The 19,650-nt window shown below is 40.9% G+C and overlaps 2 protein-coding genes across 3 annotated transcripts; one reads left to right on the plus strand and one right to left on the minus strand.

The window, feature by feature from the left end:
* The first annotated feature begins 682 nt into the window (after positions 1–682).
* Positions 683–11,188, plus strand: mfsd1 (major facilitator superfamily domain containing 1). Of its 2 annotated transcripts, XM_022768963.1 has the most exons (17): positions 683–1,533; positions 1,725–1,777; positions 2,117–2,229; positions 2,362–2,404; positions 2,585–2,652; positions 2,898–3,006; positions 3,166–3,265; positions 3,821–3,919; positions 4,299–4,410; positions 5,871–5,927; positions 6,420–6,576; positions 7,345–7,442; positions 7,569–7,681; positions 7,805–7,852; positions 8,075–8,141; positions 10,730–10,835; positions 11,079–11,188. In XM_022768963.1, the coding sequence occupies exons 1-17, from the start codon at positions 1,365–1,367 to the stop codon at positions 11,136–11,138; spliced, it is 1,572 nt and encodes a 523-aa protein (XP_022624684.1). In that variant the 5' UTR covers positions 683–1,364; the 3' UTR covers positions 11,139–11,188. The 2 variants fall into 2 exon arrangements, with proteins under 2 accessions (XP_022624684.1, XP_022624683.1); XM_022768962.1 differs by lacking the exons at positions 10,730–10,835; positions 11,079–11,188 and adding an exon at positions 9,038–10,448 and having other exon boundaries at positions 687–1,533.
* Positions 11,189–11,903: 715 nt separating this feature from the next.
* Positions 11,904–12,896, minus strand: LOC111239166 (P2Y purinoceptor 3-like). Its single transcript, XM_022768983.1, has one exon. The coding sequence runs from the start codon at positions 12,894–12,896 to the stop codon at positions 11,904–11,906; it is 993 nt and encodes a 330-aa protein (XP_022624704.1).
* Between the last annotated feature and the right edge of the window lie 6,754 nt (positions 12,897–19,650).

Raw genomic sequence — 19,650 nt, forward strand, 5'->3', positions numbered from 1 at the left:
AAAAAATGCATGGCTACAGAGTATCGTGGATATATTGTGTGTCAGCCTGTCATACAAACTGCAAATTTTACAAACAGTAAACGGGGACAAAGAGGTTTTTGCATTAATCTCTGTCACTTAAAAGAGTAGCCTACATCCCCAATTAACTATACTCACATTCATATATTCAGTAAACACAGTTGACAGTTTATAGAAAATGAAAAAGAACAACAATGACAGAAAACGAATTAATAAAACAAATAAGAGTCAAACCAAAAAAAGGATCCGAATTTTTAACCATAATTTCCGTTCTCCTTCCTTGTTATTTGTGTTATGCTAATAGCTGTTAATGTAGCCTTGAGCCTTAATAGCCTCCAGCAGATATGAGGAGCAGGCTAACCCTAACCCTAACCCTCTGTAAACTCACTTCTTTGAGACTCCACTTTGATGTGCGTGTTTTTCTTTAAATTGTAATTACGAGCAGCTAGTGGAAAAAAGTTCATGTCAGCATCCAATTTGTTTTCACCAGTAAATTCCCTTTTATCAGAATAAGTTAATCAAGGCATTCCTATCTCGTATTTTCTTATAGATATAATCTCCTAAAATATACTAATGAGTCATTTTTAAAAAGAAAATGTAGTCTGATATCAGACTACATTTACCCGGAATTTTCTTTTTTAAATGTGTTATATAACACATTTGAACCATTTTATTTTTGTGATATAGGCAGCTAAACTGTCATCATTCTGATCAAGTGAAGCTTGATGCGTCAGTCTACTCAGAAATCAATAAAGCATCGGATAATTGTGTATTTCGTTGTCCGCGCTCCCGCGAGGTGCTTGGACTTCTTGGCGTGCACACGTCGACATAAACACCGGCTACAAGCTAAGAGCCTAATGCTGCGTTCATGTTACATCGTTTAAAGCGTAATTACGATCATTCGAATGGGAAAACCCGCTCATCAACATCTAACTCGCATTTCCAGTCAGAGATGTCGGGAATATCTGACACCAACGATTTCTCCCATTTGCTGAAAACAGCCACAGACATGTCAGTAAACTGTTAGCAATATAAATACTAATGTGAACGCTTAACTAATCTGGTTTCTCTTAACAAACGAACTACTACAAATACACAACATAACAATATGAGTTAATTTAGGCTATTTATCTGGTGTGACTACACAGTTAGCACCAGGCACCTTGGAATAAATGACTGAACACCCCCCAAACTGGAATAACGTCTGTCGTACAAACTTCCCATTCTGCTGACCTGGCCTGAATGCAGCATAACGCCACATGACATGCCTGGCGGGTCATATGATCTAGCGCCTTCGTCTTCCTTGTTGCCGTGAACTTTTTCCACCTTCTCCCAAACAAACGAACATGGCGGACTATGAGGAGCGGCGGAGCCTGTTGGGAGATGACGATGAGGGGTCGTTCACCAGCAGACAGGCAGCCAGAGGACCCGGCAGACCGATGCCGGCCATTTGCGACCCCAGCCACCTCTTGCACCGTGTGGTTGTCCTGCTATTCATGTGCTTTCTGGGATTCGGTGAGCAGTAGAAAAGCCCTTACTTAACTAAACATCCTGGCGGGTTATTGTAGAGGTTTAACTTAAATTTGACAAGTAGCATTTACCTTAAAGAAAGCGTGTAGTGGTCTTGCCCCTTGCGGCTTGTGTAATGTTAAAGAAATGCAGTATCATTATGTCTGTACTCTGTTAATGTAGTTATTTTGCTGCAGGAAGCTACTTCTGTTATGACAACCCGGCTGCCCTTCAAACTCAAGTCCTCCAGGTAATTCATGCTCTGCAAATGCAAAGTTTTACACCAGAGCATCATACTATTAATGCAGCAATTCACAGTAATGCCAGGCTGAGACAAAGTCCCCACTTAGTGAAATAATTCACACAAAAGACACTTTAGACTTCTGTATTCAATAAAGCATTGGTGCTTAGAGTAAAATCTGCATAATCACATTACCCTCTTCCCAAATACTGCTATGAGAGGATTTCATTTCAACTCCATAGACTATACCCTTTGTTTCAAATCTGGGTTTTAATTGTAAAACTTAAAACCGAAAAGTGATGAAGTGATCAACAAGAGTCTGATGTGTTTCCTCCCTGACTTTACCAGGATTTGAACCTGAACACTGCTAAGTTCATGCAGCTGTATGCCTGGTACTCCTGGCCCAATGTGGTTCTCTGCTTCTTCGGGGGCTTCCTGCTTGACAGGGTCTTTGGCATCAGGTACAAAGACCAATAAGTCACATCTATTTTGAGTTCACTAAATGTGTATTATGTATATCCACCATAAGTGAAAGTGAAAGAGAGTGAGTTGTGCTGATCCTGATCAGTGTCATCTTTCATTGTTTTTCATAGGCTGGGAACCATCATCTTTTCCCTATTTGTCTGTGTTGGACAGGTGGGTTTACTCTGAAAGCTAGTTGTGAATGATACTCTATGATAAAAAAGAATATGATTACCAAAATTGATATCATATTTTTTTTGATTATCTATTTAAATAGGAAATAAGTGCATACAGAAAATGGATGGCAATTAGATTGTTGTCTTTGGTGTGTCTTATTTTCCCACTTCTACACAGGTAATATTTGCTACTGGAGCTCTGGTAAACCATTTCTGGCTGATGGAAGTTGGACGTTTTGTATTTGGGTAAAAAAAAATTATAATAATTTTTGTTCTCTTGCCACACATACTGTACTTTTCTGTTTCACAATCCCCAAACCTCACCCTAGTAAACTTGAATCTGCATCGAATGTATAAATCTGAGCCCAGTGTGTTTCTGTTTAGTCACAGACTTTCAACCATAAAAGGACATTAAAATATGAGGCTCATGTTGGTCTTGTATTATCACATGGCTTACAATTTCCACCTCCCTGTTCTCTTTTCCTGGGTAGTATTGGAGGAGAGTCGTTGGCTGTGGCCCAGAACACATATGCAGTCAACTGGTTCAAGGGAAAGGAGCTAAATCTAGTGTTTGGCCTTCAGCTGAGCATGGCTCGACTGGTGAGGACACTGCCAATGGAACATGAATTTATACATTCTTTCAAATAACCTGTTAATGTTTCTTGACTGTAACCATGTTGAATGAGCCTACTATACAAAATACACATAATTGATACAGTGAATTTAAGTCCATTTACATTCCTCTCTGCTCGTCTCAAGGGCAGCACAGTGAACATGAACATTATGGGCTGGGTGTACAGCGAAGTCGCACTCGCTGTTGGCACTGGACACACCGCACTAGGCGTATCACTCATGATAGGTAAATATAACACACCTGTGTTTTAGCTGGGAGAATACTTCAAACTGGCAAGTGTTAAACACTAAGACTTTGGTTACATGTGTTTTATCCCTGTCTGTGCTAGAGATACTGGATCCTCTCTCTGTAACTAATGATCTCAGATAACACAGCCAGCAGAGACAGAGAGAAGTAATATAGAGAACTAAAAGTGCTGCTCGCTGCTGCTACAGATGAATCATAAGCGTTGGGAGAAGTGTCAGTTCTTGTATTTTTCTACAGCTACTTCAGAGTTTGAGTTAAACGTGCTTCCACTTTTGCACACTTTGTGTAGTTGTGGGTTTTATTTTACAATCTGCCTCCACTTCCACCATCAATTAAATAAAATAAAATAAATTCACATGAACTAAAATCAATCAGCAGTCATCAGGTTCCTAATTTGAACTTCTGTATAATCTTATCACCAATACATGACTAACACTTTCCTTCCTTCCTTTCATTCATTGTTTTCGTCTTGTTCATATTTATTCATTTTCTTATTTATCATGTATCTTAATGTCTTTTTTTGTCTTTCTTTAGCTGCTGTAACCTGCGTGTTTTCACTAATCTGTGCCTTGGTGTTGGGATTCCTCGACAAAAGAGCAGAGAGGATCCTCCACAAGGAACAAGGCAAAACAGGTAACGTATTTTAAGATTGTGCCTTTTTTTATCTTTTGTTTTTCCTCTTTCACCCAACACCCGTCAATATCCATTAGAATGCCTCCCTCCGTCAGCATGGAGTGCTACAGAGTGCAGGGCCACGTTTGTGTTTGTTCTTATCTACCTAAAATTGACATCCTGTCTAGACAGTTCATTGGCTTCAGCACTTTCTCTGCTGTGGTGAGGTTTCTTTCTGAATATGGGGAAAAGTTCAGTTCAATATGAGGTACATCAGGGAATTTTCCCTTCACAACTCACAGCTGCTTTTGTCAGACAAGCCGTTGTTTTTCTTTTACAGTTGTTGAAAGCAAATAATCTTCTCAAGCTGATCTGCCTGTGTGTTAATCTTGCATATTAGGTGAGGTGATCAAGCTGACAGACGTGAAAGATTTCCCCTTCACCCTGTGGCTCATCTTCATCATTTGTGTGGGCTACTATGTCGCCATTTTCCCCTTTATTGGACTGGGACAGTGAGTACTGCATCAGCTCTCTCTCTCTCTCTCTCTCTCCCCCTCTCCCTCTCGTGCTCCCTCTCTCTCTTTCGCACATACACACAAAAGCTGTCCTCCAGTGGTCTTTCACGTCTTTATATCACTATACAGTTAGAACATTGTCTTGTCTGCATAAGTTAACAGTCAGTGCTTCCTGTCTTTGTCAATACATTTTCAGCATATATCTTTAGACCACCCTAATGCATGAATGCAGATTAATATGTACACTTTATTTATTTTAAATATATAGTCTATACTTTGTTGGGTTATGTGCTGGTACATTTTTATTACTAAAAGATAAAACTGACAAATTCCATGATAAGACCATAACTACCAATGCTTTTTGATTTCCTTACACTGTCTGCGGCACTCAGCCACAAGCCGATTTGTTCCTGCTTTAAAAATTGATCACTTATATACAGTTTAATTTTTAAGAAGGCTCAGTAATTATAATAACTGGACACTGTAGTTTATAGCAAACTTTACTCAAACAGGAGTAAATTGTATTTTCAGCTGCAGATTAATAAACCTGTAGTATGATGAATAGACTGCATGTGGCAGCAGGATGTGATTGATTGGTGTGATTGACTCAAAATGAATTACAGTGCCCATGCTCATGTAAAGAAGGAACATGTCACCCAGTGTAAAGGTGTGGCTAATTGATTTGATATTAATAGTTCATGGACAACAATGATAATCTCCTTGGATGCACAGACAGGGCTTGTTAATAGGATCAGTGCGTTGCTGATTTGTTGACAATAAAACAATATTGAGTAATTTCTATATTTGGCAACACCCAGTGACACCAATTACCATCAGGATTATCTCATTCTGTACAAACGCAACCATATTCCATCATAGGAAATTGGAAAATGCTTTGATCATAAACAGATTTTTTCATACTTAATTTGTTGAAATACAGGAACCACACATTTTGGTTTTGTACCTGATAAAAAAAAAAAATATGATCACCACCACCTAAACAAGATCGTATTATAGTTAGATTGTGTGGTATGAATCAAATAGAGCACCTCCATTAGATTAGTACAATGCATGTCTAAGGAAAGGATTCAGAAGTGCAGCCTCACAATGCTGCGCTATCATCAAACCACAAAGGGGAGGGAGAGGGAGTCAGAAATGGAAAGAGGTTTGACAAATGGGTTTGCAGTGAAAGAAACCAATTGAAGCTATCACAACCTGTATTTCTTTCACTGAAAGGCACTCTCGAATCACTTAGCAACTGACATGTTATTTCCACTGAGGGTCAGTGCTTACAGAGCAAATAGTTGTTATGCAGATGTGGCAGAAAACAATGTAAGACTGAGAGCTACCTGCTGCAGGAGTAGACTCAATTTCTGCTTCCCCTTGAGGTCACATCAGCATAAAGACTAAGCACCCCCCTACACTGTGAGCCCATCATCGTGTCTTTTTATTTACAGGGTGTTCTTCATTGAAAAATTCAACTTCTCCGCTGCTGAAGCCAGAGCTGTCAACAGGTAAATCAGCTCAGGTCTAATAGGCCATTGAGACCAATGTACCTTAAGGCACTAACACTATTACAGTTTACTGTTGCTGATGTATCTTGCATTTCCTTTGTGGGCTACATTTTTCTTATTCCAATGGATCATTGGCCAAATTACATTTCCTGTGCAACCACAGTGGAATTTAATGGCTGAGAAATGTTCAAGCACCTGAAGCTGGGAACAAAACAAAACAAATAACTTGGCGTCACACCTTTTTGTAGAGAGGTTGTCTCCATTCAGTTTACTGTCATTAAACTCAAACTACAGAACCACATTCTTTTTACAGGTTCTAATTATAAAGATCAGAAATATTTAGTATACAGTAGTCGGTATGAGGCTCAGTCTCTCAGGTACCAGTGTATATACTTTATCATTACTGTACTGTGGAGTTTTTCTATAAAGGGTTTATGTTCAGTACATATCTCTTTGTCATACACCCTTCATGCCATTCTCTTTCTTCCTCAGTATTGTGTACATCATCTCAGCCCCCGCATCCCCAGTTCTGGGCTTTATGGTTGATAAGACAGGAAGGAATGTAGTTTGGGTAATAATTGCTGTGGTGACCACACTCGCCGCTCACATGATGCTGGCCTTCACCTTCTGGAACCCATGGATCGCCATGGTAATGCCCCTGAAAATGTTTGCATTGTACATTGATAAACGGTCTTAAAATTAGCTGAGTGAATGAATTGTGACGTTAGCAAGGGAGTACACTATCTGGGATTCTTATGTCTGTAAGGTTAATGGTGTTCAAGGTAGATGAAGGAACGGTGAGTCACAGTGGTTGTGCAAACATGTTCTTTGAAATTTGAATTTAAAAGTTATAGTTGAATTTTTTCCTACTTATAGTTGTAAACACATACATTCTTCTGTGCTGAAACCTTTGTTTTAACATGAAATGTACCTCCAGCCTTATTTAGTCGGTATAATAGACGTTTGCTTGTAAAGAAATTAATATGCAGATTCTTATTTGCTGCAAGTTCCTTTAAAATATAGCTTCAAATAAGCAACAATCAAGTTTTTAGGCATTACTTATTAAGAAGTGAATAATACTTCAGAGCTCAGCTAATCTGCTTCATTGGAACTTTGTGCGATATGGTTTAATCAGATGTGATTGACAATGACCAAACAAATGTCATCAGATTGTTATCCAAATTTAGCTAAATCCTGATTGATGCATGAAAGTACCTTTTTTTTTTTTTTTTTAACTAAACCCTGCCCACCTCAAAATAGTAAGAAGATCAGAAGTTCCACAGTAGGATGTTAAATGCATGTTCTCATGTAATTTTCTTAGACAATGCACAAGCTATGTAATTTCTAACCAAGGAATTCTGTGGAGAGCCTGGAAACATATAAAGTAATACGATGTGTTTTCTTGCTTGTTTTCCAGTCCCTGCTGGGAGTCTCTTACTCCTTACTGGCCTGTGCACTGTGGCCCATGGTGGCGTTTGTTGTGCCTGAGCATCAGCTGGGGACAGCCTATGGCTTGTATGAACTTTTAATGACGTTATTCTGCTTTGGTGGCCCATCTACCAACAGATAATTATCTGACTTTTGTTTTGTTTTGTTTTTTTACATTAAAACCGATGTTTATCTTTTGCCTCTGGCCAACAGCATGCAGTCTATCCAGAACCTGGGACTTGCTCTCATTGCCATGGCAGCCGGAGCCATCCTAGACACCAGAGGATACCTGGTTTTGGAAGTGTTTTTCTGTGCCTGCATTTGCAGTCAGTGTTTTCTGTCTGTTTTGTGTGTGTTTATGAGATTATAGTCTTGCAACTCATGTTAGACACTGTTGAGTGACATTGTCATGGATTGCCCACCTTGTTTTTCCCCTGTCTTTCTTGCAGTTGCACTGATGGCAGTGGTGATGCTGTACTTTGTGGATTATCTCAGAGGTAAGGGAAGACTGGAGAATTAGACTCTTCCACTGCTTCACTTCTCTCTCACTCCTCTTCTTTCCCTCGTCATATTGTTTCAGATTTTCTTTCCCCGGCCTGCCCCACTTCTTCATTTTCTCATGTGGCATTCTTTACTTTGCCACTGTTAAGCACACCCCTCTCCTTACCTCCAGACTCACTCACTTCATAATCTCTCCATCTCCCTCTCTCTGGCTCCAGGAGGAGATTTGAACCAGTCAGCTGCAGCCAGAGCCAAACTCCAGAAGGAAGCCACTTCAGATGCAGAGTGAGTAGCTTTGACCCTCCATCACTTCTTTTCCACCCACTTACCCAACAATTAGACAAGCATATCAGAAACATAATGAACATCCCACTCATATAGTCAACAGGCACAGGCATATTTTGGATAGCAACACTTGCAGGAGCTCCTGTGCTAATTTACTGGATGTGTGCTGCTTAGTGACTCTCAATTCATGTTTTTATGGATTTGTTCTTTGGTCCCATTTTTCTACACTCTAACCACATGACTCACATTCTTCATGTTACTGTAAATCGACATCTCCTAGTTTTATAATTTACAAGGGTCAGAAGTGTAAAGAGGTGATGAGTCATGTTACCATCTATGTGTTGGATGATTGAGTTTTCATTTATTTTCGAGTGGTTGTTATAGCAAAACTGCTCATGGCCCTTCAAGTACTAAGGTACAGTGTGTCAAATACCACTGTCAATGTTCACGTCTTTGCAAGTACTCACGTTTAGAATTTATTGGTTCTGAATGAGTTCTGGTCCATTTTTTATTCTCCTGAATTTAGGAAAACACAAATTATAAAAATGACTTGTCTTCTTGGATGGCGGTGAACTGCTTATGCACAACAATTTGTGACAGAACAGAAATTTACTGAAAAAAACAAAACTTCCTTTACCACAGAATGGAGGAAATGGTTTCTGTGTCAGCTCACCAAGTGGGCATGTTTATTTAGGTCACAGCTTTCATTACATATATACTGGCTTGCACACCACCTGTGGTTGGTTTATGTAGTCTCTACAATGTAAATACAAACTACACATCTGTTTCTCTCTATGTCTCAATTTCTCTGGTAATCTATCTGTGGCTTAATCTATATATGGCTTATGCTGACTGACTAATATTTTCCGGTCCGTGCTGTAATTGATATTTTCCAGATGATGATGATGATGATGATGGGAACACACATGGTCCTGGGCTTCAGAGCCAGCAGGCTGCACTGTCCACCCCAAAGCTGTCAATCAACTGCCATGGGGCGGGACTGCGCTACTGACTCCGCCCAGTGCTGTCATCTGTGACTCTTCCCACCAGAACTGACTGTCTGGCCCTGGCTATTACATAATCCTGTAATAATAGCTGATGTCATCAGGACACTGACAAAATAGAAATCCTAGTTTGGACATAGTGACTTCTCATACTGACTTTTACAAGCCAATGTAACTCACAATATAGGGTTCCTATATTAATTCAATTGTTTTTATATGTATATATCTGATATATGTGAATATTTTTTAATGTTTTTTTTTTATATGTTTCTTTTTATGAATTGTCTTCAGCAGGACTCTGTTACTTGCCTTATTACAGACACCTCAGCAGTTCATTTATGTACATATCATTTGTCAGCATTCACAGTAACTGCCAGCCAAAACCTTCTTCACTGGACTGTCCATAGGCAGATATATTCAGTTCTAATCATATGCAACATTGACCTTTTATGGTAGATAATCTTTAAAAAAAAAAAAAAGAGAGGGGAAAAAAAAGAGCATAGCTCTTTAGTGTTTAAACTTTTATTGCTCAATTCTTTTATTTTTTCAATTCCTTTATCTGCTCTTCTCTGGTTTCAGAAATTCATAAAAATGTATTTTGTGTTACATCATCAAATGGTACAATACTATAATAATCAGAAAGATAAGAAAAGAGAGAGGCACACTTTTGAGTGCATTTATCTGTGTAATGATATGCACAGTTTCAACTTTTTACAAACTGTTTAATTAATGTGACCTTTTTAAAGAATCAGTTCCACGTATAAATAATGTTTTGTCGATTATGTTTTGCCCCTTTATCAAGCTCAGGTATTTAACTCGTAAGCACTGACCCAAATTATTGCTTGCTTCATCTGAGCAGTGCGACAAAATGCTCATGCACTCTGCTTAAATCTCACCATAATGTGGAAAGAGATTTGTCTCGCTATGTTCTTGTCAGGGATGCACACTGTGGATGATTAACATTCACTACCTCAGTTGGGCAAATGAGTCCCAATCAAATTCTGAACAACACAGTCAACACATGTGAGATAACGGTCAGTAGCATAATGTCAAAATGTGTGAATTGCACATTGAAGTGATCAGTGTGTCATAGCCAGAAACAAGCTGCTCTCTTCACTGGTCACCCATTTGCACTGTGATGTTGTGAAAGGCTCAGCCGTGCAGTCTTTGTTTAATGGAGAATATTTGTGTTAAATTACCAAATGTTAAGTGTTATTGATTGTTGTACAAGAAGTTATATGACTGAGACATTACGGAAGATTCATTGTAGGAAAGCCACTTTAAAAAAAAAAAAAAAAAAAAATCACCTGAAGTCTTTTTGTGGAACCAAATCATGTTTGATTCCAGATTGTTCATGGAACAATTACATTTAATTAAACCCAAACCTTTGAAGGCATTTGAATGTTGTACCACTTTGTTGTTTCTCAAGTAGGTTTTATTCCCAACACTTATGGTCCACTCATATTTTCATCCTGCATCAACAGGCTGTGTGAGATTAATCCTGTTGGTAATATTTACATAATTGTGCTCATGCTAGTGTTGTGTGTAGAGGTGATAAAGATGGCCCCATTATTATTCCTGCAGGATTAAAAGGCGGCCCAGTAGGCTGACAGAGGGTGAGTTTGCGAGACTAGCACCCATGTCTGCTTTTGGCCTACGCAACCGGTACCTCTCCAGGCTGGGCGCACAGGTATGCACGCACACACACACACACACACCCCACTTAATGATTAAACACAATTCAAACAGAAATCCATTTATTAATGAGTTCAGCCTCTAACCTTGACGCTGGCAATACATTTGTTTGTTTTTTTAATGGAAGGCCGGGAGGGTTGGTTTTCCTGCAACACCACCAATTAAACACAAGTAACGCTTCTACTAAAACTTTGGTCTCCTTTTTCCTCTTTACTCAATCTGTCCTCTCTGCTCTCAGCTCCCAGACCATTGCTCTACCCATCTGTCATCACTTGCCCACAGGAGTGTACTGAAATGATGCCCTTCATTCGGCTGTCTGCTCCTCCAACACTGTTGCTCTGTGGCTCCAGACAAGTATGCACTAAAAAAAAAAAAAGGATGCTTACAAAATGTCCTCTTCCTGAACAAGATGTTGTAGCACTTTTTACCTTCAAGGTATTTTTATCCTTCACATGACTGTTGTTCTGGGTATTTAGATGGGTGTCTGTTTTTTTACTTCAGTTATTATCACCATAGAGATTATTTTTGAACCTACCTACCTAAGTTATTTTCTATTTGCCCCACTGTTGGGAGAAAAACTTTTCTTTTTGCCTAGGAAATTGTATTATAAAATTGGGCTGATGCTTTATGGTGCCTGGATACTGTTTTAGTGTCTGTTTTAGAGACTCGACCATCTGCAAACGACAGAGGGCAGTAATTCCCACAAATGTTAAAAATCACTTTTGGCCACAGTATCACTGCCTTTTAATACCCGCCTCTAGCAACCTCAGTATTTGCAGTATCAGTTAGTTTCATACTTTTGCTGATCTTCCAGGTTTTATATTAAGTTACTAGAATAACTTATAGTGTATAAAAAAAACTCCCTCACTAGTCAGGAACTTCTGTGACCTGTTGAATGTTGCCAAATACGTATTTTTTATATTTAAAACAATAAAAGGAGTTATTAAACACAGCTTGTAGACAGTGTTGGCACAGTCCTTACTGTTATTACTGACCATTGGCTCATGGTAAAAAAAAAAAAAAAATCACTGGATAGACTGATGAGTCCAATGATGGATGTTGTCTACCCTCCGGACCTGTTTGTGTTGCCTGCATCCACCAGACACACACTGGGCTGCACTCTCTTCTTCCTCCTACACAGCCAGGCTCGGAGCTCCTGACGGTGCCGATGAGAGCCCAAAAAGTAGAGGAGAGGATTTGCGCAGCAGTTGAAACTGACAACAGGTTTCCACACTTTATATGAGATCATGACCACGTTCAGCAGGTGACATTCTCCGGGTATGTAGACCCTCACAAACAAGTAGACGGTGCGAGTAATGTGATAAGGCACAAAGCACACCACAAACATGAGACACACAACTAAGAGGGTGTACAGGGACTTGTTACGCACACGAGCTGTCCTGGCGTTGGAGATGCTGTCGGCGACCCCGCAATATAGCACCCTCATCATGGAGCAGTAACAGGTGACCACGACGAGGAATGGGATCAGAAACCCCACTATGGCCAAAAACAGTCCGTAGGGGAAGTAAACGTTAAACTGCTTCGGGTTAGTCATTTCAAAGCACACTGTCATGTTGTTGATCACACCTGTGTGCGCAAAGACCAGCGTCGGTAAAATCTCTGCAGTGGCCAGGACCCAAACCGAGCCTGACGCAAAGAGGGCGAGTTTTTTGGTCCTGAGGCGCACAGCAGCGATGGGGAAGCACACCCCGATGAAACGGTGCACGCTGACGCAGGTGAGAAACATCATGCTGCAGTGGAGGTTGACAAAAAAGAAAAATCTGACGGTTTTGCAGATGATGTTGCCGAAGGGCCACAGGTCTCCCATGGCGTTGCTGATGATGAGAGGGGGCAAGGCCAGCACGTAGAGAAGATCCGCCACTGCGAGGTTGGCCATGTAGATCACCGTGCTGCTCCAGCGGCGCGTCCGAGCCCACACACACCACACCAGGGCACCGTTTAAAGTCAGGCCCAGCACAAACACAAGGCCGTAGGACACTGGTAGAAGGATCCTTTTGTAGTAGTTAGTTACTGGACAGATGTGGAAGTCCTCCATTCAAAACAACTGGGATGGTTTGATAATTTGGAAACCTATAATCACTGAACTAAATCTCGATTACCAGATAGATGGAGTTCTCCTAACACCTCACCTGTCTGGAGCTCACCTCACTGCTGTGTAAGGATGACGTGTGCTTGAAAAAAAAAATGCAGGTCTTTGTTCAACATGTGTGTCCCTCCTGCCCCCGGCCCACACCTACTGTGTAATGTACACCTTTATAACGCCATATCTAGGCTATGAGCAAATAGATTGGCACACAGTGAAGCATTTCAAAAGCCTGGCATAATGGGCTGAGATAGCCCACTGTAGTATGCGATTGTCCTTCCCCAGAGAGAAGGCGTGCAGATAATTAATGCTGTGATTAAAGCCGATCGCCAAGTTAAACCACATCGTCAACACGCGCGCGGAGGGCGCTGTATATATTAAAAAAAAAAACACGCGCACACGCTCAGCATCCCATTGGCTGCGAGAATTTTCCAAGTCTGCTCTCTCTCCGGCTGCTCCCGACTCTAACTGTTCACTTCATCTCTGTCTGACCGCGGAGAGAGAGAGAGAGAGAAAGAGAGAGAGAGAGCTCGTCATGCTGAGGAACGGCTCGTACAGGTTAGTGTCACATCCACCGACTCATCTTCATCAGTCATACATGTGAGGAAACGCTGTTGTACTGAGGATACATGGTAAGCTCCCGGCATACAGGCTGCTTCGACAGGCACTGATGAGTGATAAAAAAAATCCTGCATAACGGCACTGTCTGCAGCAGGACAGAGGAGAGGACAGGCTGTTCACATACTCGCAGCTTCAAGCAGATTTCAGATATTTGGAGAGTTTATTTGTGTCTTAACTTGAGCGGTGTCCTTCCAGAAGCATGTACCAGGGAGAGGAGGCGAGGCTGCGCAGCGGGAGTCTGGCTGTGGCTCGGGAGAGGAAACACCTTGCTCTGTGCATTAATAACCAGGTAAGAGGAGAGGAGAGGGCAACACAGAGTCTATAGAGTATATGTCATAAGTGTAAACTGGATTGCATATATTCCTTGGGAAATTATTGTTGGTGAATGATGGTATCTTGTCTTTTGGTAAGGCAGCCGAACAGTTCAGCAATGATGTAATTCACTTTCTGATCTTTTTTTTTTTTTTTTTTTTTTTTGGAGCAGGAAGTTGACGCTTATGCTGCTCAGTAGCAAATACTCTTCTAAGAGAAGAAATAAGACCAGACAAGCATCTGTTGGAAAGGCGAAATGACAATGTTTAGGAAACTTCCTCAGTGGTTTATAGCAGAGAAGTATCAGCACCGTGGACAGTGAAAGCTACTATTAGGCTACCATTTGCTAATCTACAGTAAATCTGTTCCCCTCCCTCCATGTATTAAACTTAAACTGAATGCTGCTTCCTTTAATCACCCATTCAAATGGCACAATTTGCTGAAGTCAGTTTGGTTTGGGAAATTGCTTTTCCATGATGGCTTGAGGCCACTTCAGGATTTTTGTCATGGCAGCAGCTGAAAAGGTCTCATTAATATTAGCTACATAAAATACCTCCCCGTACAAATGACTTCATTTTCAACAGGGAATAGTGAAGGCATGGCTGAACCGAGGAGGTGTGCCCTCCTCCTCAAGTTGAGAGCAAAATAAATGAACTCTGACAGTTGGTTGTTGTAATTGATTTGATTATGTAAATCAGATTTGCTTGTCTTTAACAGAAGTATGCAGTGTTTTTTCCTTACATTCTCCTCGGTGAGTGTAGGTGCACAGGTTCACCTGGTTGTATTGAGCTGCTGAATATTTAATGCCAGTGATGTAGCGTTGCGCATTATTGTCGGCAGGGGATATTGCGCGCGTGAGCTCTGAAAGCACTGTTCCATCACAGCTTTTGACTTACTCTGCAATATATTATAATGCTGCAGCGCCCCCCCCCCCTTACACATAATCACACAATCAGACACACTCTTGTTCACTGCATGTTCCCCTAAACTTTCTCATTTTGCCTCCAGATTTGTTCCAATCCGTTTCCACTGCACCAAGTTGAATTGTATTATCAATTTCCAAAAAATGACATTTCCAAATTGATCAAGCTTAACTCTGTGAGACGCCGTGTCTCATCAGAGGAGGTTCATAAGGCCAAGACCGGCGAAGAAGACACGAAGGAGCTTGTTTAAGGACCAACCAGTAATTGGTGTGTGAAATATGAGTGAGAATAGAAATGCAGGTTATTGGATATGGAGGCTGCTCCACTTGCTGTGTCTGTGTGAGTGATTCCGATTCATTGCCGAGGCATGAACCCCCCGAGAAACACATTAATCTATCCAGCTATTACCCTGTAATCAATGGGACAGCGGAATTTTACGGCCACGGGTCCATGTTGTTAACCATTTCACACAGAGCTTATTTGAACCGCATGCCAAAGGGATGGGAAGTGGGGGGAGGGGGAGGGGGGAGTCACATTCAATAGGGTTAAGCATGAAATATACAGGACAGGTGACATTGTTGACACAGCACTTGCAGCTGGAATCTTGAAATCAGTCATCAGTAGGCTATCATTTATGGCGCCCCTTTTTGCTCCTAATCAAATGAACATGCAGGGGGAAAAATGTCCCAGGATGCAACCTTCTGAATGAACTTGTGTTTGTGCTCAGCAGGAGCAGACGTCCAACATACACGTGTGTCATTCAGAAATTCTGTATCATAGGACAAGGGCAGAATCAGTTCACCAATACAAACTGTGGGAGTCAGACACAGCCTGGATACAGCGTTCTCATGTAGAAGGATGTACATAGTGGGAGTGTGGTGCCAGGGAAGGGTGTCATATTTCAGAAGTGCATTATCGTCTCTCCCCCGCAGTGGGACAGAGCTGTGCTGAGTGCCGTTTGCGCCAGCTCACTCAAACGCTTCGCGATTGAGTCGTAATAACCTGCGCAGGAGCGAGATGAGCCTGCACACTGACAGAGAGCTGTCTCTCGGCCCGCCACGGCCATATGACGAAGAAATATAGCCTAGCTGTATACTCTGTGTTTGTGTGCGCTCTGGTTCAGTGCCACATAAAAATCCTTGTTTTTTCATTTTTTCTTTCTTTCTTTTTTTTCTTTTAATAAAATGCACCATAACTCCTACAAAACGTACACAATGATGCATGCATGGATGCACTCATGAGAGGCCCCACATGCGCACACTCCCCTGACAGTGTTGTAGTCCTTTCCATCCATACCCATTACCATGTCTTAGAAGGCTGGTTTGGTCTAAATGAGTGAGCCCAGTCTTTGATCACTGAAAGAAGCCCCCTCACTGATATATGTGTGTGAGTGTGTGAACATGCTCTCACTCCTTTCCTCACCATATGTTAACCAGAGCAGCTCTCTGCTGGTTAATAGTAGCAGAGGGACCAGTCCCAACCGCTCCATTTTGCATTTTGATAGACTTTGTGATCATTTTCTCACTCTTACACCTCCTTCATCTCTAGTTGTGAAACCTCATCCACCTCCACACCTCCCGGGATGTCTTCTTCTTCTTCTTTTCCATTTTAGAATAACCTTGCGCCCTCCTCATCATACATCACGGATCTGCTTTTTCCAATCTCTTTAAATGTTCAACATCCTTCTCTACAGTACCGGGGGCTCCACACATGAAGGTTTGCAGACTCATGTTTGTATTCTGTAAGCATTAGTGCTGAAGTGATTAATCAGATAGTCAAAATCAGCAGAAAATGAATCAATAATGAATCAGTCATTATTTATAAAGCAGAAATGCCAAGCATGTGCTTGTTCCAGCTTCTTATATGTCAAGATTTGCTTCCTTTTTTCTGTTTCTATACATTGTTATATGAATACTTTTGGGCTGTTGGTCAGACAAAACAAGTATTATAGGACTATTCTTTTAGATTTTCTAGAATAAATTGAAATATTCATTGATCATGTAAACAATTAATAGAGCAGCCCGCTGTGTTTGCTTTTAAATGAGTCTTCTGTTTGTTCTGGTTATACCTATAAAACCTGTGTAAGGCTCTAAAAGAAATGGATCTGTCTGTTTTTGATGAACTACTTAATTATAGATAAGAAATTAACCTCACATTTGTATGTGTGTGTGATGAAAGCCTCCTTGGTGTCGCTGTTCCTTCTTCTGTGCCTTATAGGTCAGTTTACAGCGCCTGCTCCAGCCCAGGATTCATTGCTGTGTTACTGCAGAGTCCTGTGGACCGTGTGAATGTATGGGTCTCTACACACTCTTATCTGATCAGTATGAAACTGCTCTCTCGCTCTCACTGCAGTTTCAGTCAATGCAAGTTTATCATTCTGATTCTTTGTCAATTTATGCCTCCAACCTGGAGCGTCTTTTACCTTTCTCTCTCTTGCTTTTGTTACCTCCATCTCTCCTCAAATAGGATTTAAAGGTTCGTGCAAAGTAACATAAACGCCATCCTCAATCCATTTTCCTCAGTAGAAAGTACTTGTTTTCCCCCCATGGCCATAAGAGGAAATAGCATTTCAAATCATGTAATCACATGAACACATCAGTAACACCTACATCTCTCAGTGGGCTCTTTTTACACTCAGGGACTCAGGCGAAAGAGTAAATGTTAACTTCCATATTACTCCTTGCACGCACTGCGCATGTAAATTGATTTCCGATGTAGCGATTAACGAGCATCTCCACTGGTACAGCCCTTCTCCTGATTGGACATTTCCCCGGGCTGATCGGTAAGTTGAGCTGCACATAAACAGCCAATAGTCTGATGCAGATGTTTCAGTACATCACCACAATGCAATCACACTGTGTGTGTGTGTGTGTGTGTGCGCGTACATGTGATTTTGTATGTCAGTATGTGTGCATGCAGGTGTATTTGCTCTCTCAGTGCATTCAGGTGTGTGTCTGTGTTCTTATATGTGTGTGTGGGAGTTTATCTCACTGAGAGAGACCACACTAATCTGAAGGCCACAAAAAGCTGACCATCTTTCACACACCGGAGGGGATAAGCTTTTGTCTGTGTGTGTGTGTGTGTGCGCGCGCACGTGTTTTAGTGTGGACATTCAGCTTCGCCTGCCATCGATCTCTGTGATAGAACTAGGACTCTGAGAAATTATGATTTTAATAACTCATCAATTAAAGGGAAGCAGACTTTCTGCTATGTGCTGCTGTTTTCTCGCCCCGTCCTTGCTCTTTTCCTCGCTTCTCTCATTTTTCAGTGACATAATTCTTATTACTGTCTACCCTCACCTTCCCTGGCTTTTCAGTTTATTGATTGCCCTCATTTTGATATTGAAAATAATGCGGTTAATCTGTTTACATGTCCAGTAGAAGGGGGTTTTGTCAATATCCCTGGTCTTATGCAATCATATATTCAGCTATTGATTTAAGAGATTGTCCTATAACCTATAGCTTACAAGTAATGTGTTTCTCCTGTCATCAGCTGCAGTTGTATTGCTGCCTTGGTATTTCTATTGCTCTCATATAACTTTAGAACATTGTATCCAGTCCAGAGGCCCAAGACATTACAGTTGGTTGTAAACACGCAAAAGATAGTAGCTGTAAAAAATGACCAACACAAGGTGAGTGTCAAGCAAGTGCTGCAGTCTTTGAAAACTCCAAGCAATTCCATTTCCATGATGAAACTTTTATGATTAATGTTTTAATCACAGTATTAATGCTCCAAATGCTCAATCATGTAGTGTAACTAGACAACTGATCATGATAATGTCATGAAGATGTATTGCTCCGGCTTTAAATTAGACATTTCTGCCATTTTACACTCCCTCTGAATGTATATTTCAGCATATAAAACTTTTGTCTTGAAAAATGTATTTTTAATAACACATATATTTCATAATTTTTCATGGATTCTTATTTTAGCTCAAGTGTCAGGATGGAGTCTGGAATTATTACAGCACAACACTTGTTGATACAGTTATATTTTAAACCCTTATTGGCCTTTTGCCTGGCATCCTGAGCACTTAATCCCTACTGGCTTCGCTGAGAGGAACAGCAAGAACATTGGGAACTGTTCGACTAATACAGTTTCAGAAGTTGTGACCAAACATACATTACATAAGCTCATGTATGTCTTGTTTCACACAAACACACACATACACCAGATGAGACACAATGCATGGTGACAATTATATGGCATTCCTTATATTGTGAACTGTTTTTTTTTTTTTTTTTTTGTACATTTAATGCTTAAACCATGGCTTATTTACACATTCAGCATGCATGAAGCATCTTTAGCATATATTTGCATTGGTGTGTCTGTCCACCTGATGAATATAAATAAAATATTCACTCTTTATTTAGCTCTGATTTGGTCTTGTCCAACTCTTGAAGGAAATGTGTGACTCTTTAGCTGCCAAATGTTCTGCTATGTTCACCAGCTGTTTGCTAAATCTTTCTGAACCTAGTGTACAGTGGTTTCATCATAGCTTTTTCCTTTTAAAACAGCTGTTTGCTGCAGCTGGAAGTGAGGATGACGAGAGTGGTGAGACCAGAGAAACAACAGTGAAGTTGTGTGCCATAAAACCACTTGAAAAACATTAAAAATAGGAATTACAGGGTCAGGTTGTCGGTTCATCAGTACGAGGGTTGCCTCTCTCGTTGCATATAGTCATTAACTTCTGCATGACACTGATCTGTGAGCTGAATGCATCCTTACACCCCTTGATGCAGTCCCAAGCACATAGACACAAACATGGACAAATACTTACAGCTCGTACCCTGCTGGCTAACAGAGAGATGGGTGAACACTAGAGATGGAGCTGCTTTGCTGCTCTGGGA

This window comes from Seriola dumerili, unplaced genomic scaffold, assembly GCF_002260705.1.
Source record: "Seriola dumerili isolate Sdu_G_001 unplaced genomic scaffold, Sdu_1.0 BDQW01001995.1, whole genome shotgun sequence".
Lineage (NCBI taxonomy): Eukaryota > Metazoa > Chordata > Actinopteri > Carangiformes > Carangidae > Seriola > Seriola dumerili.